This window comes from Piliocolobus tephrosceles, chromosome 1 (assembly GCF_002776525.5).
Source record: "Piliocolobus tephrosceles isolate RC106 chromosome 1, ASM277652v3, whole genome shotgun sequence".
In the NCBI taxonomy this organism is placed as follows: Eukaryota; Metazoa; Chordata; class Mammalia; order Primates; family Cercopithecidae; genus Piliocolobus; species Piliocolobus tephrosceles.
In genome coordinates, this window is record NC_045434.1 from 186,478,913 (window position 1) to 186,501,095 (window position 22,183).

The 22,183-nt window shown below is 48.6% G+C and overlaps 1 protein-coding gene across 9 annotated transcripts in view; it reads left to right on the top strand.

Annotated features, from left to right (window-relative positions):
- Positions 1-22,183, top strand: part of MECR (mitochondrial trans-2-enoyl-CoA reductase) — a 38,335-nt gene that overhangs the window by 13,681 nt on the left and 2,471 nt on the right. For 6 of the 9 annotated variants that reach the window (XM_023219416.1, XM_023219419.2, XM_023219426.1 and 3 more), the window contains 6 exons: positions 1,830-1,927; positions 2,382-2,513; positions 11,810-11,953; positions 15,258-15,360; positions 16,427-16,529; positions 17,857-17,930. In XM_023219416.1, the coding sequence (XP_023075184.1) occupies positions 1,830-1,927; positions 2,382-2,513; positions 11,810-11,953; positions 15,258-15,360; positions 16,427-16,529; positions 17,857-17,930 (654 nt within the window). Of the gene's footprint in view, positions 1-1,702; positions 1,928-2,381; positions 2,514-11,809; positions 11,954-15,257; positions 15,361-16,426; positions 16,530-17,856; positions 17,931-22,183 lie in introns of all 9 variants that reach the window. The other 3 variants (XM_023219421.1, XM_023219425.2, XM_023219424.1) reach the window with 2 other exon arrangements.

Consider the following 22,183-nt stretch of genomic DNA (forward strand, 5'->3'; position numbering starts at 1 on the left):
TGCAGTGGCCGGATCTCAGCTCACTGCAAGCTCCACCTCCCGGGTTCACGCCGTTCTCCTGCCTCAGCCTCCCGAGTAGCTCGGACTACAGGTGCCCGCCACCTCGCCCGGCTAGTTTTTTGTATTTTTTAGTAGAGACGGGGTTTCATCATGTTAGCCAGGATGGTCTCGATCTCCTGACCTTGTGATCTGCCCGTCTCGGCCTCCCAAAGTGCTGGGATTACAGGCTTGAGCCACCGCGCCCGGCTAGATCTCCTTTTTTAAAAAACTTTTTTGAAATAACAAAAGTAACACATGCACATTGCAACTTGGCCTCCTTCAAAAGCTTTCTTGCAGGTTTTGCCCATTAAGCAAAGTTTCAGTGGGATAAAGATGTTGCCACCGTGGTGTGCAAGACCCACCACGAGCAGAGGGACTTACCACTGACTTAACATGGAAGAGGCTCCCAGAGGGGATCAGGTTCAAACCACTGCTGCAACTCTGTTTTACAAATGGAGAAACAGAGGCCTAGAGCAGAGAAGAAACTTGCCCATGGTGACCCAGGCATCCTGCGGTTGAGCTTTACACCCAGGACCCTCAGCCCTCCACCCAGGGTCCTTTCTGCCAGACAAGAATCCTCCTCCAGAAGGGACATCACTCAGAGTGAATCACGGCCACCCAGGGAGTTCTTTGTGAACTACACAGGCCATCTCCCCATTATCCCCACACCCCGCAACTAACAGAGATATCTCCTCTCCCCTGTATATGTTAGGACCAAGAATAAAATCAAACAGGTGGAGGACGTGTCAGCTAGCCTGGGGTTTCCCAGGTATGCCTGTTGGTAAGAACTACTTGGGGTGCCCTCATCTGGAGATTCTGGCTCAGTAATTCAGAGGTAGGCCTGATAATTTATATCCATGAGCATACCAGGTAATTCTTATAACCAAGCGAGTTTTGGGAAACACAGGGCTCATCTAGGCCAGCAGAGGTTTCCTGTCCCAGAGAGGGCAGTGAGGTTGAAAGGCCAGGTGCAGTGGCTCACACCTGTAATCCCAACACTTTAGGAGGCCGAGGCAGGCGGATCACAAGGTCAGGAGTTCACGACCAGCCTGGCCAACATAGTGAAACCCCATCTCTACTAAAAATTCTTTAAAAAATTAGCTGGGCGTGGTGGTAAGCACCTGTAGTCCCAGCTTCTTGGGAGGCTGAGGCAGGAGAATCGCTTGAACCCGGGAGGCAGAGGTTGCAGTGAGCCGAGATTGCGCCATTGCACTCCAGCCTGGGTGACACAGTGAGACTCTGTCTTTAACAAAAAAAAAAAAGAAAAACACTGTAGATTTTCCACTTGCAGTTAATGAGAGTCAACCTGTATCCTATGTTGATTTCTTTTTTTTTTTTTTTTTTTTTTGAGACAAAGTCTTGCTTTGTCATCCAGGATGGATGGCACAATCTCAGCTCACTACACTCTCTGTCTCCCACATTCAAGCAATTATTCTGCCTCAACCACCCGAGTAGCTGGGATTACAGGCACCCACCACCATGCCCGGCTAATTTTTGTATTTTAGTAGAGACAAGTTTTCGCCATGTTGGCCAGGCTGGTCTTGAACTCCTGACCTCAGGTGATCCGCCTGTCTCAGCCTTCCAAAATGCTGGGATTACAGGCATGAGCCACCACGCCCAGCCTTCTGTGTTGATTTCTTACGGTACCTCTCTTTTATAACAGAACCATAATTCCTGGGCACACATGGCAGCTCAGAAATGTTGCCTGACCTACTTTGGGGAGATGATTTGAGCGAAACACCCAATCTAGCCTGGATGACATGAACATCTCCGTTTGGCTTTGTGCTTAGACTCAAGAACCTGGAGCTAGCTGCTGTGGGAGGATCAGATGTCCGTGTGAAGATGCTGGCGGCCCCTATCAATCCATCTGATATAAATATGATCCAAGGTAACCTTGGTTTCTGTGGCTTATGTTAATTGGCTTTTTTGTTCAGCTGCCACCTCATTTTCATTCCTTCTCAGGTGTGGGTGTGAAATGCCTGTGATTAGCAGCAGCTGTTCTCCAGATGAGCCGTCTACAGGCTGTGTCAGCCCTGTCTGGCCTCCCTTCTCTGGAATGTGAGGATTTTTGAGAAGAAGATTGCAGTGGGGAGTAAACTAAACCTTGTGAAGTGCCTACGACATGCTGGTTTTATTTCGTATGTTATCTGATCTTCGTAATAACCATGAACACTAAAGAATATCGTCCCCCTATACAGACAAGTAAGCTGAGGCTAAGAGGTTGGTTAGGCAGACAGTCCAAAGCAGAGCCCAGATCAGGCCTAGGATGGCATGGACTCAAGTCCATACTCTTTCACTGCCCAAACATCACTGGTTGACCCTTTAATGCTCTTCTTCCTCAGGAAACTATGGCCTCCTTCCCGAACTGCCAGCTGTTGGAGGGAACGAAGGTGTTGCACAGGTGGTAGCAGTGGGCAGCAGTGTGACCGGGCTGAAGCCAGGAGATTGGGTGATTCCAGCAAATGCTGGTTTGGGTGAGTTTCTCCAGGTGTCAGCTGCCTTTTCGTTCTTCCAGATCCTATTTCACCCACTCTGTAGACATCCACTGATTGGCTCAGTGTACCTGGGTAAGGCAGGTTTATTTTTATTTTATTTTATGTATTTATTGAGACCAAGTTTTGCTCTTATTGCCCAGGCTGGAGTGCAATGGTGCGATCTCAGCTCACCACAACCTCCACCTCCCGGGTTCAAGCGATTCTCCTGCCTCAGCCTCCCAAGTAGCTGGGATTACAGGTGCCCACCACCACACTCAGCTAATTTTTGTATTTTTAGTAGAGATGGGGTTTCACCATGTTGGCCAGGCTGGGTCTCAAACTCCTGACCTCAGGGATCCGCCCGCCTCGGCCTCCCAAAATGCTGGGAGTATAGGCGTGAGCCAGCACGCTTGGCCTTGTTTTATTTTTCTTTTTTTGAGAAAGAGTCTTACTTTGTCACCCATGCTGGCATGCAGTGGCGCAATCTCGGCTCACTGCAACCTCCCCCTCCCAGGTTCAAGTGATTCTCCTGCCTTGGCCCCCGAGTAGCTGGGATTACAGGTGCCCACCACCACACCTGACAAATTTTTGTATTTTTGGTAGGGAGGGGGTTTTATCATGTTGACCAGGCTGGTCTCGAACTCCTGACCTCAAGTGACCCACCACCTCAGCCTCCCAAAGTGCTGGGATTATAGGCATGAGCCACTGTGCCCAGCCTGAATTTTGTTTATACATGGAGATGAGCCAAGAGGCATTTCATGTAGAGGATGTAAAATGAGCAGAGACACAAAGGTGAGATTGGGAAATGGTGGAAAATCCACTGTAGCCTCAGCAGAGGGTTTGCACATAGTAGAGGATTGCACGAGTGAGAAAGAAGGCCAGAAAGGCAGGTTCAATCACTTGAGCCCAGGAGTTCCAGGCTACAGTGGGCTATGATTGCACCACTGCACTCCAGCATGGGCAACAGAGTGAGACCCTGTCTCTAATTTTTTTAAAAAAGGTAGCTTGGGGGCCGGGCGCGGTGGCTCAAACCTGTAATCCCAGCACTTTGGGAGACCGAGACGGGCAGATCACGAGGTCAGGAGATCAAGACCATCCTGGCTAATACCCGGAGCTTGCAGTGAGCTGAGATCCAGCCACTGCGTTCCAGCCTGGGTGACAGAGCGAGACTCCCGTCTCAAAAAAAAAAAAAAAAAAAAAAAGGGTAGCTTCTTGGGTCCACATGGGGTAAGGCCCTTCCCAAGCCAAGGTAATGAGCGGGATTTTCTTTGATATATTATAAGGAGTCGTAGGTGAGTTTTATTTTTTAGCACTTAACAGTTTTCAAGGCACATCTGTTATACACATCGATCCTCACAGCAGCTACAAGAGGGAAGAAAGACATGTATTATCCACCCATCGGACATAAACTGAAGCTTGAGAAATAAAGCCCTGGCCCAAACTCAAACAGCAAAATGACAATGCTCACTGGATTCTTTCTCCTGGGTTCCCACTACACACCAGTGTTATGATCTTCTGGGTTGTAACTTACAGCGACCCAGCTCAAACTTGCTGTAAAAAAAGAAGTTGGGGCTGGGCGCGGTGGCTCACGCCTGTAATCCCAGCACTTTGGGAGGCCGAGGTGGGTGGATCACCTGAGGTCAGGAGTTCGAGACTAGCCTGGCCAACATGATGAAACCCCATCTCTAATAAAAATACAAAAAATTAGCCGGGTGTGGTGGCATGCGTCTGTAGTCCCAGCTACTGGGGAGATTGAGGCAGGAGACTCTCTTGAACTCAGTAGGCGGAGGCTGCAGTGAGCCAAGATCACGCCACTGCACTCCAGCCTGGGTAACAGAGCGAGACTCCATCTCCAAAAAAAAAAAAAAATAAGTTAAGGACAGGTGCAGTGGCTCATGCCTGTAATCCCAGCACTTTGGGAGACTAGGGCAGGCAGATCACCTGAGGTCAGGAGTTCAAGACCAGCCTGGCCAACATGGTAAAACCCGGTCTCTACTGAAAATACAAAAATTAACCAGGCATGGTGGCATGCACCTGTAGTCCCAGCTACTCGGGAAGCTGAGACAGGAGAATCACTTGATCCCAGGAGGCAGAGGTTACAGTGAGCCGAGATCGTGCCACTGTACTCCAACCTGGGCAACAGAGTGAGACTCCATCTCAAAAAAAAAAAAAAGTTAATTGATCTGTGGAACTGGGAAGTGTAACAGGTTAAAAGCTTTGGGTTCAGCTGGATCTAAGAACCCCAGTACTATCAGAGTTGTGTCTCTCACTTGTTCTCAGATGGGATCTCCCCACATATTGATATAATCAAACCAACAAATACTTATTGGCCACTCTCTTTGTGCCAGGCACTACTCTAAGCACTTCACGTATATTAACTCAGTTGTTCCCACAACATGAGGTGGTTACTTCCTTCCCATTTTGCAGGCAATACAACAGTAAATGCAATGGAAAACTGTAAACTGTTGAGCAGTTTGTCCAAGGTCACCCAGCCAAAAGTGATGGAGTTAGAATTCAGATCCACTCTGATACACACCTCTCGTAGATGGCCACCAGCAGCCTGAGGTTCATATCACCCTAAAAACAAACAAATGAGCACATCCTCCACAATTGTGTCCAGCACACCCCCCAGAAGGGCCCTGAATGGGCCTTGCCAGTCCGTGAACCAGTCCCCTGGGGTGGGGTAGGACCACTCCGGTTGTTCTGATTGAGTCTCTCACCTCCCTCCGTGGTACAGAAGGTGGGGCCTTGTGGTTGACAGCCCCAGAGATTAGAAAGGCGCACTTGTAGAAAGAAAAAAAATACTAGGGGGAAAAAACAGTAATAGGAATCTACTACAAAGCTCTTTGCTTCTCTAAGATCATGGAGGCTGCCAAGAATGGCTCCACTGTCTCCTACACCCACCTGGCGGTGAAGGAGCTCAGCCATTTGAGCAAATTGAGAGCTGCAAGGATTCACTGGATCCTGATGCCAGTGCTTCGGGCCAGCCCCTGTGCTGAGTGAAGGTCCTATCAAGGTGAGCAGACAGTTCCTGCCCTCAGAGTGCTCTTGGCTGGCAGTGGGAGGCCCAGGAATGGAAAAACAACACTTAATACAATACAGTATTACAAGCGCTATAATCACAGGATTGACACAAAGACAAGAGTCCTCTATCTTGGAAAGCCTTAAAAAAGACTTCCCGGAGAAGTGATGCTTGAACCCAGTCTGGAAGAGCTGCTGGAAGTGCAGCCTGTGGGCTAGGTGAGGAGGGGCTTCCCAGGCAGGGAGTGCAGCGTGTGTGAACGTAAGTGATAAGAGAAGGCACAGCACTGGTGGGGAACTGCAGGTAGCTCAGGATGGCTGGCTCATGGGTGGGAGTGGAAGACAAGTGAGGTGGAGCTGGAAAGGTGGGCTGGGGCTGGGTCCTGGTGGGCCGGCGTCCACAGTGCAAGGGGTACCAACGGAGAGTTAAGTAGAGGAATGATTTGTTAGGATTTCTGCAATGCAGAGAATGGTCTGTAAACCACTGGTCTGGAAAGGCAGAAGGTGGAGGCAGAAAGCCTGTGAGCAGGTGAGCAAACAAGTCAGGCTTCAGATGATGAAGGGTGAGGGTCTGAATAAGACAGTGCCGTAGGGCTGGAGAAGAGGGTGTGGAGTCAAGAGCTAAAGTAACAAGATTTGGCAATACTTTCAGTTTGGAGATGAGAAGAATAAAGGACGTCTGCCAGGTATCTGGGTAATTGTACGTGTGGTGGTGGGGGTACCCAGAACAGGGATTCTTCCCTGGAGAAAAGGTGATTCTGTTTTTGTCTTGTTTTTCTGTTGAGACAGAGTCTCTCTCTGTTGCCCAGGCTGGCGCGGTCTCAGCTTACTGCAACCTACACCTCCTGGGTTCAAGCAATTCTCCTGCCTCAGCCTCCCGAGTACCTGGGACTACAGGCGCCCATCACCACACCCGGCTAATTTTTGTACTTTTAGTAGAGATGGGGTTTTGTCTTGTTTGTCTTGTTGGTCAGGCTGGTCTTGAACTCCTGACCTCAGGTGATCTGCCCCCCTCAGCCTCCCAAAGTGTTGGGATTACAGGCATTGAGCCACCGCGCCAGGCCAAAAGGTGAGTCTTTTAAGCAAGGTGCCAGCCAGAGAGGATGAGGATTTTATAATTGTGAGTACTGCAATTAACTCAGTGTATTCAGTAAACATTTTGTGAGCATCTGCGGCATGCTGGACTCGAGGACACAGCAGTGAACGGACATGGTCTTTCTTCTCATGAAGACTGCCATTTAGTAAGAGTGGCAACTATTAAACACATAAGTTCTCAGCTGGCCACAGCTTGGTCATTTTCCATGGTTCTGAGCTGCCCAGCCATTGCTGAGCCCATAGCCAGCCTTTTCCCACGTGCAGCCAATCCCAGGGGAGACTAGACCAGATGGTGTAGATAGATCTTTGCCTTTCTCCTTGGGATTTTCTCCTTGGGAAATACACAAAACCTTCCTGAGGAAGCACAGAGCCATAGAAAGAGCACTGGCTCTGGAATCAGGGGCAAGTTCTCTTTCCAGCTCCACTGTATGACCTGATTGAAGTCACAGCTACTTTGTGCCTCAGTTTTTTCATCTCGAAAATGGGACTAATAGTCACTGCCTAGCATGTCTCAGCAGACTCTTAATACAACTCAACTGAGAGAATATATGCAATGATCTTTGCAAATGCCAAATTTGTCTATGCATTAGATCAGGAGTTGGCAAACTTTTATCTTAGAGGGCCAAATAATAAATATTTTAGACTTTGTAGGCTATACCATCTTTGTGACTACCCAGTTCTACTGTTGTAAACATACAGACAATATATAAACAATTGAGTGAGCATGGCTGTGTTCCAGTAAAACTTTATTTACAGGACCGGGCGTGGTGGCTCATGCCTGTAATCCCAGCATGGGAGGCTGAGGCAGGCAGATCGCTTGAGTCCAAGAGTTCAAGGATGGCCTGGACAACTTGGTGAAAGTCCATCTCTACAATAAATTAGCCAAGTGTGGCAGCGTACACCTGTAGTCCCAGCCACTGGGGAGGCTGACATGGAAGGATAGCCCAAGGCCCGGAAGCAGAGGTTGCAATGAGCCACACTCCAACCTGGGCAACAGAGCAAGACCCTTGTCTCAAAACAAAAAAAAACACTTTATTTACAAAAACAAGTGGTGAGCCAGATTTGGCCCACAGGTCACAGTTTGCTGACCCCCAAGTTAGATAATGGAGATGGTTAAGGGTCAGTTGCATATGAGTGAGGAATTGGGAATCCTCAGAGCTAAGGTCTGGGAATTAGCATCATTAAAGGAAAACAATGTGTGTTATACACCCACTGTATGCGAGGCATAGTGATAGTCTCTGTACAAATGTCTTTAATCTTCCCACTATGACATAAGTGTTATTTTCTGCATTTCACAGATTAGGGAAATGGAAACTCAAAAAAGGTAAAGTGATCATTCAAAGTCACACACTAGTGAGTGGCAGAGCCAGTGTTTTTAAGCAGGTCTCTCCAACTTCAAGCCTAAGAGTTCTACTTGAAATCCTGAAAGCCCTTGTCTCTGACCATGGGTACTGCCTCCCTCCCACCCAGAGTCTCTTGAGAAGAGGATTAGGGACTGCTAAGCCCCAGAAATTCATATCAAGGGCTGGATTTCCATTGTCATACCACAAGGGGAATTAGAAAATGCCCTGGATTTCATACATAGAAAGCCCTGCACTAAGCGTTTGGCACAGGGTAGAGTGCAATAAGTGTTAGCTGAGATGAGTGGGAATAATGATTTGAAGGCCAGTCTGGGGAAAGTCCACAGGATGCTGGGGCACTTCCTGGATTCCAGAGGAATCCTTGCCTTTTCAGTCTCTTATTTTCTCAGCCATAGACCTACTCTAGGATTGATACAGCCTTCAATAAAAAGTGTTCCCAGGCCGGGCTTGGTGGCTCACGCCTGTAATCCCAGCACTTTGGGAGGCCGAGACAGGCAGATCACGAGGTCAGGAGATGGAGACCATCCTGCTAACATGGTGAAACCCCGTCTCTAACAAAAAATACAAAAAATTAGCCAGGCGTGGTAGTGGGCACCTGTGGTCCCAGCTACTCGGGAGGCTGAGGCAGGAGAATGGTGTGAGCCTGGGAGGCGGAGCTTGCAGTAAGCCAAGATCGTGCCACTGCACTCCAGCCTGGGCAACAAAGCAAGACTCCGTATCAAAAAAAAAAAAAAAAAAAAGTGTTCCTGCCTCCTATCCCCAGTTCCTGGTCCCTAAAGCCCACATTGACATCTGCATTTCCTACAGCACAGTTAGTGATTACCCAGGCTGCCCCCTGCTTCCCACAGCTGACCCACATAGGACCAGGACACCATTAGAATCCCAGCAACTGAATAGTGAGCAGGCATGCCCAAGAGCTTTGGAAGCATAGACCAAGGGCCCTGAGCTGCCACAGTGACCAACAAGGCTCCAAGCAATTTCCCTAAGGTGACACAGTGAAGACACAGTGGAACCAAGGCTGGAGTCTCTGACTCCAAAGCCTATACTCTTCACCCCTTCTTCATATAAGATCCTGTCCGTGTGATGCAGACCCCTCACCCAATCCTCACCAAATCCTATTGATTCTGTCTTTAAAACAGAACTCGAATCCATCTTCTCTTCCTCATCCCCACTGCCAAAGTCCCAGTCTAGGCAGCCATCATCTCATACCTCAACCCCCGCAAAGACCTCTCGCTTCCACACTGCCCCTCCCCACTCCACAGTCTTCACCCAGCAATAAAGTGATCTGAAAGCATATATCAGATCATCTCAGTCTCCTCTTAAAGCTTGTTACAGGCTTCCCGCTCACTCATTCACTAAAACAAGATCAGCTCTCCATACCATGGTGCTGAGGTCATGCTTTCATACTGCACATTGTGACCCATTTGGGAAATCAATCTAATGAGTTGCAAATAGCACTTTTTAAAATTAAAGTTGAGCAGAAAAGTATAAAAAATAGAGTATCTCTTACATAGTAAGGGTAAGTATTCTGTGAAACACAGGCTTGTGTTACATGTATATTCATGTATGTATATGTACAAATTCACAGTGGAACCCATGGTTACTGTGTGTCAGAATTCTGAAAGTCTCACATCACCTGCCCAGCCCCCACTGCATCAGCCAGGCCAGCTGTGTCTCAAACCACTCTTCCCATCAGTCTCCGCCCTGCGGTGCAGCATCATCCCATCCCAGTCCTGTGTCTGTCCTGCTGCAGCATCTCTGCATCTGCTGCGTCCCCTGCCTAAGATGTTCTTTGTGTGCTCTGAGTCACTCTTAGCCTGTCACCTCCTCAGAGAAGTATCCTTGACTCGCATCTAAAGTAATTCCCTTGCTGTTACTGTCTCTTTATAATTTATCATTATCATATCTGCTTTTTTTCACCTGTTCAACTCCACTAGAATGAAAGCAGGGAACGTGTCTGTGTTCAAGTGCCTGGGTGCAAGATAAATATCTGTAGATGGAAGGAAGGCAGCCCACATACCCAGGTTCCAGCTCCAACTCTGCCTAGATAAGCCAGGGGGCTTTGGGCAAGTGACTTCCTCATTTCCTCCCCTGTTGCATGAGGAGTTCAAAGTTGATGCTCAGTAAGGGCCTTCTCAGTACTGACATTCTAGAATTCTTTTGTCTGGAACTGGAATGTGGGCTGGGAGTTGATGCTCATTTCTTTCCAGCTTATAGAATTTTTCATTTCCTTATCTCATTTGATTTCTACAGTAGCTCCTGGAGGAGGCGAGTCAGGCTGTTCTTGCCTGTGCCATTTACACATTAGAGTAACTGAAACTCAGTGACAGGAATTTTCTCAAACCAGCGGAATAGCAAAACCAGGTTTGGCATCTGTGCTCTTGACTTCTACTTTTATGCTTTGTTCCCTAAAATCACTTGAGTCAGGCCAGGTGCTATAGCTCACGCCTGTAATCCCACCACTCTGGGAGGCCGAGGTGGGTGGATCAGCTGAGGTCAGGAGTTTGAGACCAGCCTGGCCAACATGGTGAAACCCCATCCTCTACTAAAATTACAAAAATTAGCCAGGTATGGTGGTAGGTGCCTGTAATCCCAGCTACTCGGGAGGCTAAGGCAGGAGAATCGCTTGAACCCAGGAGGCAGAGGTTGCAGTGAGCTGAGATTGCACCATTGCACTCTAGCCTGGGGAACAAGAGCGAGACTTCGTCTCAAAAAAAAAAAAAAAAAAAAAAACCACCTGAGTCAGCTTGCTCTGGATGAGAAGAATGAGGACTGTGTAGGAAAAAGGGGGCTTTCTCAGCTTCTCCTGCCCTAGTGGTAATATTACTACTCTCTTACCCTTAGATTGCAGCAGTTTGAGGTCATTAACTCCCTGCACGGTGACATTAGCTAAATCTGATGGTAACTCAGAGAAGCAACCTCTCTGAGTTGCCCTTACAACAGTATTTGGCATTTTTTGTTTTGGTTTGTTTTTTTGGTTTTTGGGTTTTTTTGAGACAGGGTCTTGCTGTGTCACCCAGGCTGGAGTGTAGTCACACAATCATAGCTCACTGTGTCCTTAAATTCCTGGGCTCAAGCAATCCTCCCACCTCAGCCTCATGAGAAGCTGGGACTGCAGGGCATTATACCCAGCTAATTTTTTTTTTTGGAGAGACAAGGTCTCACTATGTTACCTCAGCTGGTCTTGAGCTCCTGGCCTCAAGCAGTCCTCCCACCTTGCCTCCCAAAGTGCTGAGATTATAGGCATGAGCCACCAGACCCCATTTTTATTACATGTTTAAGATAACAATAACTATCTAATTTGGGCCGGGCGCAGTGACTCATGTGTGTAATCCCAGCACTTTGGGAAGCTGATACAGGCGAATTACCTGAGACCAGGAGTTCAAGACCAGCCTGAGCAACAAGGCAAAACTCTGTCTCTACTAGAAATAAATAAATTAGCCATATATGGTAGTGCACACCTGTAATCCCAGCGACTCAGGGGGCTGCGGCATGAGAATCACTTGAACCCAGGAGGCGGAAGTTGCAGTGAGCCGAGATCTCGCCACTATACTCCAGCCTGGGCTACAGAGACTCTGTCTCTAAAAAAAAAAAAAAAAAAAAAAAATTAAAAAAAAATAACAACCTATTTTGCATAATTATCATGAGGATTCAGACATTCAGAGGAACATCCAGATTTTCTTCTTTTTCTAAACATCCTGGATGCTTCCAGTGGATGCTCTCCATTATCCTGGCTGCTCATTGGCCAAGGAGAGTGAGGTGGGGTTGAATGTGCACAGGGCTCCTTCCTTATGATCCTGGTCTCATCCTCTGACTCAGGAACCTGGCGGACCGAGGCTGTGTTCAGCGAGGAAGCACTGATCCAAGTTCCGAGTGACATCCCTCTTCAGAGCGCTGCCACCCTGGGTGTCAATCCCTGCACAGCCTACAGGATGTTGACGGACTTTGAGCAACTGCAGCCAGGTAGGAACCCGGAGTTGGGGGAGGAGGCCAGGGTCTCCCAACTAGGGTGCCACTCACATCCTGACCCCAAGGCCAGGAGAACTTGCAAGGTGGAGGTTTTGACAGGGTGATGGACCTCCCACCTGGGTGAATGTTGTTTCTTTCATGTAGAAAGATGTTAGCTTGGTTCCTAGGAAACATGCTGAAACCTCACGAGGAGTACACTCTCGAAAACTGCTGCAGGGTCACATTCCCTAGAGCTTGGGATTGAATTCTGTCATTCAGCAAAAATGTGTTGAGCTGTGTTAAGCTCTGGGATACAAAGCCAGACAAGATAGACACAGTCCCTGTGTTTTCAGTAAAACGCTGAACTTAGTGTTAATAATTCCACTCAACGTTTACATAGCACTTTCCAGTTCACAGAAGTGCCTTGACAGGCATTATCCCCATTGAGTGCATTAAATCTTCAAAGTGTTGCAGTGAGGTTGGTACCATCATTGGTTAAGAGCTCAGGCTTTGGGCAGATAACCTGGGTCTGACCCCAGGCTTCACCTTTCCCTGACTGTGAATCTGCCTCAAATCATCAGATTTTTCTTCTGTAAAATGGAGAATAAAGAACCTGGAGGGTGGAACACTACAGCACACCACTTCACACAGTGCCGGGCATACAGCGCACACACTGTCCGCTGTTTTTATTCGTCTTCCCTTTCATAAATGGGAAAACCGAGGTCCAGAGAGGTAAACTATTTGCATGAGATCAGCCAGCAAGTAAATGACAAAGCCAAGTGTTTTATTTGGGTTTCCCTGAAAGCGGAGCCTAAGACCAGGACTGGGTGCAGACAGTTTGTTTCGGAAGCAGAAATGAGGGGGAGTGGGGGAGAGTGAGACAGAGATGGAGGCAAAGCCCATGAAGCCCGGTTACTGCTATGGGCAACTACTGCTCAGGCTGTTTTTTTTGAGACGGAATCTCACTCTGTCGCCCAGGCTGGAGTGCAGTGGCATGGGCTCACTGCAACCTCCGCCTCCCGGTTTCGAGGGACTATAGGCCCCTGCCACCACACCCGGCTAATTTTTGAATTTTTAGTAGAAACAGGGTTTCACCATATTGGCCAGGCTCGTCTTAAGCTCCTGACCTTGTGATCCGCCCACCTCAGTCTCCCAAAGTGCTGGGATTACAGGCGTGAGCCACGCCCCCCACTGGCCTGCTCAGTCTTACTGGGGGCCCTCTGAAGACTCTCATAGAACCCACCGCAGAATTAACCCTTAAGGCCGGGCATGGTGGCGGCACCTGTGATCCCAGCTACTCAGGAGGCTGAGGCAGGAGAATCGCTTGAACCCGGGAGGCAGAGGTTGCAGTGAGCCGAGATTGTGCCACTGCACTCCAGCTTGGGCGACAGAGCAAGACCCATCTCAAAAAAGAAAAACTAACCCTTGAATGATGAGTTTTCCACTAATTCTCACACCCCATTGTTTAAGGGTCACCCTAAGGGCATTAACTTCCTGGGCTGCCTCTGCACACCTTGCTCATCCATGAGGCGCAGTGGCTGTAGAACTCACCCAAGCCACCTCTCATGCCAGTGAGGAAACTGAGGCCCAGAGCTGTTGGAGTGTGATGAAACATGGTGCCCGGCCACTGTCCAAGACCTGGCTGAAAGCCGATGCCAGTTCCCACAAAGAGAAATACAGGTTTCTCACAACTATGGCAGAGGAGTCCTGGGAGCGTTTGGTAGAGAAAAACAGTGGCTGTGACCAGGGACCTTTGCTGGAGTCCTAGTGCCCAGACGCTTTGTTTGTCTGCGTCCCATGCCCTAAAGCCACCTCCCATTTGGGCTGCAGCTGTGGTAACAGATCTAGGCATTTCAACGCTGCCCACCCTAAGTACTCACTGTGCACCTCTCCACTTTCCTGCCTCAAGGCTGATGTGGCCAGAACTGTTGAGTAAACTTAGGATCTTGACAAATGGTGAGAATTACATTTTACATTGTGATCAGTTTATACAAATAGGGATATATATATATAATGGAAACCAAAGTTTCATGAAATACCCTTACTACGTGTGACATACTCTGTTATTTTTTATTCTCCTCTCAATTTTAATTTTAAAAAAATGCTGCTTACAGCCAACTAGATTGATTCATGATCCACTAGTGGGTGACAACCTGTACGTTGCCCCCTGGTGAAGGAGAGTGGGCATTCTTCTTCCAGGAAGTCCTCTCTCTCTAGTTTCAGCCCATTGTGTGACAGATCCCTGCTGTCTCTCAAAAACCAGAAAGCATTTCAAAGTCAACAAAGCACTTTCCTGGACACGATGCATTTGACTGTAATCAGGGGCACTTTTTTTTTTTTCATACAGAGAGTCTTGCTCTGTCGCCCAGGCTGGAGTACAGTGGCATGATCTTGGCTCACGGCAACCGCCGCCTCCCGGGTTCAAGCGATTCTCCTGCCTCAGCCTCCCTAGTAGCTGGGATTACATTTTAAGGGAAGGAAACTGAAGTTCACAGAGGTCATAACTTGCCCTGTCTGTTTAGTTACAATCATTGGTGAAACTGAGACTCATGCCCAGGTCCTTCTCATTCCAGAGCCCACATTTTTCCCAGCGTGCCACACTGCCTTCCCCAATGGCCAGGTCCAAAGCTAAACCTGGGCTTTGCCACAAAACTGTAGGACCCTGTTTCAGGGGCTGCCAATTTCTCCAGCACAGCTCTAATCCTATTTCAAGGCAGTACACTGCGGAGGGGAATAGGGCATGGTCCTTCCCTCTCAAGAAGCTACAAGCTGTTCATAGAAATGGACCTGTATACAACAAAGTGTAAGACTAAGACGGGGCAGACCATGGTATGTGCATTAATACAGAGGCCCACAGAGCACTGTGGGAGCACATAGAGGGAACAATCCAGGAAGTCTTCATGAAGGCTGCACTTGAGCTGCACTTCAAAGGATCTACAGGATTTCAATAGGAAGGAAGAGAGAAGGAGGGAAACATTGCAAACCAAGGAAATAACCTAAGCAAAGACCTGAGGACATAAAAGTTGGGAGGATTATGAAAGCTATAAAATCTTTTCCATAGCAGGGCAGGGTCTAAATTATGTCCAGTGTAGATGTGAGTTACCAAGTCCTGGGAGGCATCGTGAGTGTTGTGGAAGTTTAGGAGGCATTAGGGGAACAGTGAGAAACAATGTAAGCTCTGAGAAGACTCAGCAGCCAGGTCCTGGTTCCCTGTTGAGCCTGAGGACTCCCTTGCCTACAGTAGGATCCCCGGCTGGAAGCCTTTGACCTATTGCAGATCTATACAGGGCTTGATTTGGTTCTCTTCCTGGCTCCACAGGGGATTCTGTCATCCAGAATGCATCCAACAGCGGAGTGGGGCAAGCAGTCATCCAGATCGCCGCAGCCCTGGGCCTAAGAACCATCAATGTGGTCCGAGACAGGTGCGTGGGGAGGAGGCTTCATCCCAGACCACAACTTCGGCCTCTCCCACCTCCCATCCCTGCGGTGCCCACTTGTACACCAGAGGGCGCCCTTGCATAAGCATAAACTGGCCTTAGGTGTCACTAACAGAGTTGGTGGCTGAAACAGATGAGTCAGCCCTAAGAAATGAAGTCCAGCTGGGTTTTGGCGATAGGATGAGTGAATCTGAAATGTAAAGAGAGGGCAGGAAGGAGGCGGAGACCGCCCTTACTGAACAGCTAAGACTTTCTGAGACTCTTGGCTTGTGATGACGTCATGTTTTCAAAACTCCAGTTCATATTTGGGAATGTTTTGAGGTGTATTATTCTTTCTGTGAACCGTCTAACCCAAGGCCCCTTTACCCTTGCTTGTGTGTGGTACTTGGAAGTGCACTAAATACAGACAGGAAGGAGACAGAGGCAGGTTTGTCATCTGTCTTTTACAGATGAGGAAACTGAAGTTTCAGAGAGCAGCTTGCCCTGGAAGACACAGCAAGTCAGTAACAGACTCGGTTTCCTCACTCTCTTTCCGTCGTATCGTCCAGTTTCTCTAAGCCTCAGTGTTCATGAATGTGGCTGTGGCTGTCATGGAAGCCCAGTCTTAGTATAATTGACACCAGCTTCAGTTCCTTACTTGTACTAACAAAAATCATTCCGTTTGCCTTAACCAAAGAGACCCAGGACCACTCCCGGGCTAGAGTGTGTGTGCACAACACTCTGAAGGGCCCTTGAAAAGAGGGGGAAGTGGAGTTTGTCTTTTCAGAAGTTAAGTGACTTCTCCCCGGGCACAGATGGCTTCTAGCACTATTTAGCTGTCAGGGCCTGTGGAAACCACCCAGTCTCACTCTGTTTCCAGTGAAGAGACAGCCAAGAGCTATTGAAGCTGGATGAAATTAGATGGCTGGTCCCTGCTCAAGCCTGGCTTAAACCTAACCCCAGCTTCCTGCAAAAAGAAGCATGGGTTCTCCCAGCTGTGGCAGAGGGGTCTTGGGAGACTTTGGTGGAAAAAGCCAGCAGATGTGACCAGGGAACTATATTTGGTTTCCAGACCTGATATCCAGAAGCTGAGTGACAGACTGAAGAGTCTGGGGGCTGAGCATGTCATCACAGAAGAGGAGCTAAGAAGGCCCGAAATGAAAAACTTCTTTAAGGTACCTAGAAAGAGGGTCATTGCCCCTCCAGTCCACGCACATCTCCCTGAAGAAAGTTGACATGCATTAGAGAAGCTGGGGACTGGCACCATTGTTCCTCTCTGGAAACCTCCCTTTGCCTCTTCTTGGTTGGTTAAAGCCCGTTCTCCCAGCCAGGCGGCAAGCAGCATGCATTAAGTGTCCAGATGCTGGGAGGGAGGCACGAGAAACAGACAGAGTTTAGGAAACCCAGTGTGACTTGCAGTTTTAAACATTTGTGGTGGGCCACGTCAGCCCACATGTGTGACTCTAAGAACTGGCAGGAGAGGACCTGAGGAAACACAGACACAGAAAGAGAAAGGAAAGAAGTAACCTTTCCCAACTACCTGCCTTAATTTTATCTGATAATTTCCACAAAAGCTATTCAAAGGAACTGCTATCTGTTTTACTCAGAAAAGAGGAAGTGCTTAACCAAAATCATGCAGTTTATAAGGGGGAGAGTCACAGCTGGCCTCAGTCTCTCTGAACTTAAAGCCTCTTAACCTTCCAGAACCTCCACCCCACAACATGCCTAGTAAGTGACCAGACCCTCAGCCCCTTTTTACTGAACCATCTGGAGGATCCAAAGACACACTCGAGAGCGCGCGCTTCTTGCAAACATTTCTGAAGCAGTAGATCAGCATATATAATACTAGCTGAATCACAAGGACTGAAAAGGGGAGCACACAGGGAGCCGAAGCCCACCAAACTGCATGCAGATGCCCTCTGCCTATTCTTTCCCAGAGAAGATGAGTTCTGCCAGGTCCTAAAATGGACAACAGGATTAAGTTGCTGCAGAAAAGGCCCTTCTTGGCCAGATGAGGCGGCTCATGCCTGTAATCCCAACACTTTGGGAGGCCAAGGCAGGCGGATTGCTTGAGTCTGAGAGTTTGAGACTAGCCTGAGCAGCATAGTGAGACCTCTGTCTCTACAAAAAAAATTTTAATTATCTGGGCATCATGATACACATCTGCAGTTCCAGCTACTCGGGAGGCTGAGGTGGGAGGATTGCTTGAGCCCGGGAGGGTGAGGTAGCAGTGAGCCATGATTGCACCACTGCACTCCAGCCTGGGTAACAGAGCGAGACCCTGTCTTAGGAAGAAAAAGAAAAAAGAAAGAAAAGACCCTTCCTTAGCAGAGAAAAAGGTGAGTTCAAAGGCATAAACACATACACGCGTGCGTGCACGCAAACAAAGGCATAAACATCTCATTTTATTTAATCCCTCCTTCTAGCACAGCACTTGGGCAAGCTTCAGACCCCACATGTAGAGGGGGGTCGCTCCCTCACTGTACTTCTGTTGCTTTCCAGGACATGCCCCAGCCACGGCTTGCCCTCAACTGTGTCGGTGGGAAAAGCTCCACAGAGCTGCTGCGGCAGTTAGCGTAAGTCCCTTGGGCCTGCAGGTCCAGCTCGTCGGAGCTCTCCAGGTCTTTAGCTGGGAGGACCATCAAGTGACCGAGTCCCAGTGGCCAGTTCAAGCCAAGACCAGGTCAGCACAATGTTGAGTGGAAACTAGGACCAAAGTCATCCAGCTATTTGGGCACTGCTTTCTCAGCCTCCTCCTTTGTAGATGACCAAAAGGCCTATCCAGCTTTATTTTTCCAAGGGACCCCAGAAGTAGACTGCTAAGCTGTCTGCCATAGAGGAATAGTCAAGGATTTATAACCTAGGGATGTCTGAAAAAGTCACTTAGTCCTAGCTTATTTAACCTTCCAAATTTGTACTAGCTTTTAAAATAGATTATAATTTTAAAGGGAACATTATGCTTATTACAAAACATTTTGAAAACATGTAAAAGTGCAAAGGAAAACTTAAGCATAAAAGTTTCCTGTTGGCTGGGACTGTGGCTCATGCCTATTATCCCAGTACTTTGGGAGGCCAAGGAGAAAGCATCACTCGAGGCCAGGAGTTCGAGACCAGCCTGGGTAACACAGCGAGACCCGATCACTACAAAAAAAAATTTGATTTTTTTTTTTAAGTTACCTGGCCAGGCATGGTGGTTCATGCTTATAAAATCCCAAGAAGACGAGCAGATCACTTGAGGTCAGGAGTTTAAGACCAGCCTGGCCAACATGGCGAAACTCCATCTCTACTAAAAATACAAAAAAAACTAGCTGGGTGTGGTGGCAGGCACCTGTAATCCCAGCTAGTCGGGAGGCTAAGGCACAAGAATCATTTGAATCCAGGAGGTGGAGGTTGCAGTGAGCTGAGATCATTCTACTCCAGCCTGGGTGACAGAGGGAGATTCCATCTCAAAAAAGAAATAAAAGTTACCTATCACCCCACCACCAAGGGGGATAAGCCTTGTTGACAATATTAATGCATGCCTTTCCATTCTTCTTTCCTTTAATATAAGCTTCTAGGCCGGGCACGATGGCTCATGCCTGTAATCCCAGCACTTTGGGAGGCTGAGGCGGGCAGATCATGAGGTCAGGAGATCGAGACCATCCTGGCTAACACAGTAAAACCCCATCTCTGCTAAAAATACAAAAAATTAGCTGGGCATGGTGGTGGGTGCCTGTAGTCCCAGCTACTGGGGAGGCTGAAGCAGGAGACTGTCGTGAACCCAGGAGGTGGAGCTTGCAGTGGGCCGAGATCGCGCCACTGTACTCCAGCCTGGGCAACAGAGGGAGACTCCGTCTCAAAAATAAATAAATAAATAAATAAATAAAATAAGCTTCTTGAGCTAGAGTGTGCGTAAAAAGACGCTTCCTAACTAAAGCAGGAGCCCCCTCAGTAGCACGGATTCAGCTAGCACGTACTTGCTGAGCACTTACTAGCAACCAGGCACAGAGAGGGCCATGGCAGTGATGCGCCCTCTGAGATCTCACAGGCTAGATGAGCAGGTGAGTCACGTGGCCAGAGCGTTGTGGTGAGGATTCATCATGCACCAGACTGTGCAGTGCTTGACTTACCCCTCCCACAACCACCTAGACAGGGGGTGCAGTTCTAATCTCTGTTTTCTACTTTTCAAAAATGAGGCCCAGGCTGGGTGCGGTGGCTCATGCGTGTAAACCTAGCACTTTGGGAGGCCGAAGCAAGTGGATCACCTGAGGTCAAGAATTCGAGACCAGCCCGGCCAACATGGTGAAACCTCGTCTCTACTAAAAATACAAAAATTAGCCAGGCATGGTGGTAGGCACTTGTAATCCCAGCTACTTGGGAGGCTAAGGCAGGAAAATCGCTTGAACCCAGGAGGTGGAGGTTGCAGTAAGCCAAGATCATGTCATTGCACTCCAACCTGGGCTTCAGAGACAGACTATGTCTCAAAAAAAAAAAAAAAAACGAGGCTCAAAGAGGTCAAGTACCTGGCCCAAAGTCTAGTCAGCAGGAAAGCCAGGCTTGACCCCACATTTGAGCACACCGCTTCAGCCCTATACCTGACAGCCCCTGTGGCAGACCTCAATCCCAATGTCATTGCAGGAGGAAGCGTTGTGCAGTGGTTATGAGTGTAGGCACTGGAGTCAGAATGACTGGATTCAAGCCCCAGCTCTGTCTGTGACTTACTAGCTGTGGGCCTATGGAAAGTTAGGCAATACGTGAAAAGCAATCCAGGCCTCCGTCTCTTCATCTTTAAAATGGGGGTTTTATAAACCCTCTGCCTCTGAAGGGTAATCTAACACAGGGGCCCCCACGCCTCAAACCAGTGCCAGTTCGTGGCCTGTTAGGAACCAGGTCACACAGCAGGAGGTGAGCGGTGGGTGAGCGAGCATGACTCCCTGAGCTCTGCCTCCTGACAGATCAGCGGCAACATTCGATTCTCACAGGCCTGTGAACCCTGTTGTGAACCACGCATGCAAGGGATCCAGGTCCCGTGCTCCTTATGGGAATCTAATGCCTGAGGATCTGAGGTGGAACAGTTTCATCCCAAAACCATCTTTCCTCCTCCAGTCCATGGAAAAATTGTCTTCCATGAAACTGGTCCTGGTGCCAACAAGGTTAGGGACCACTGGTCTAAAGGACACTGGGTGATATACAAATTGCTGTACAAGTGATGGATGGGCTTCAGCTTTCTTGTCTCTGAAACAAGGTTGTTACGAGGATTCCCTGAGGCAGTACATGCAAAATGCTTAGAACTGTGTCTGGCACATAGTAGAAGCCTGGTGTTAGCTACTAGTCTGATTAGACCAAGTGCAGCAGGGATACAGAGGAGAGAGGGCTTGGCTCCCAGGAGCTACTTTCTACAGCAGGTGGCATTTGAGGGGCACTTAAGACCAAACTACCCAGCAGCCTCAGGGACAGAAGTACCTGCCCTAGGACAGCAGCTCCTTCCATTCGGTAGTGTTCAAAGTCTACCTTGTGTTGTCCCCAAATGTGCTTGAGGTCATCCTTGATCAACAGACTCCTAGAAGAGCCAGGGAGTGGGGAGGGGAACACAGGTTAAGGCAAGCATGTGAACTCCAGGCTTATTCACTTAAAAATTATATTAGCTTCACTCCTGTATGTCAGCTGACGTCGGGGTGTGGGTGTCAGACAGCAGGTACTGAGAAGGCACCTCCTGCAGTGAGAGAACGCTTGTCATTGTTCCCTCCACCATCCACATCACTCCTTATCTGTAGATATCTGTAGAGCTGTTTCCTCACATTGATTCTTAGAATGAGCATTGACAGATGAAGAGATGAGGTCTGGGCCATTTTCACTGCATCACCCAAGGTCGGACACCTATAGTGAGAGCAGAGCCAAGGCTGAACTCAGGCCTCGAGCTCATCTGGGGAGAGCAAGTTACTTTTCAGCACTTAATCAAAACCTGACTGGTTGGGTTAGATCAGTGGATTCCCAACCCTGGCTAAACATCCAAGTCATCCAGATTGTGTGTGTGTGTGTGTGTGTAATATACATTCTTGTCTCCTGATTCATTAGGTCTGGGATTGGACCTAGGAATCTGGTTTCTTTGTTGTTTTGTTTTGTATTCAGACGGTCTCACTGTGTTGCCTAGGTTGGGGTGCAGCAGTGCAATCTCAGCTCACTGCAGCCTCAACCTCCTAGTCTCAAGTGATCCTCCCACCTCAGCCTCCTGAGTGGGACCACAGGCATGTACCACCATGTGCAGCTAATTTTTTTTATTATTATTTGTAGACACAGGGTCTCACTATGTTGCCCAGGCTGGTCTCAAACTCCTGGGCTCAGGCAATCCTCCCACCTTGGCCTCCCAAAGCGCTGGTATTACAGGTGTGAGTTGCTATCCCCAGCATTCATTCATTCATTCATTCATTCATTCATTTTCTGAGATAGAGTCTCACTCTGCTGCCCAGGCTAGGGTGCAGTAGTGTGATCAGGGCTCACTGCAGCCTCAATTTCATGCCCTCAAGTGATTCTCCCACCTCAGCCTCCCAAGAAGCTGAGACTACAGGCATGCCACCTTGCCTGGCTAATTTTTTGTACTTTTTTTGTAGAGATGGGGTCTCCTTTTGTTGCCCAAGCTGGTCTTGAACTCCAGGGCTCAAGTGATCCACCTGCCTCAGCCTCCCAAAGTGCTGGAATTATAGGCATGAGCCACTGCACCCAGGCGGAATCTGTATTTTTCAACCTTCCCCAGAGATTCTGAGAGCAGGGTTTAGGAACCAGGGTTGAAGTAGAAGCACCATGGCAGGTTCAGGAAGGGCTCTGTCTCTGCTTTGCACCCAGTCTTTGTTCT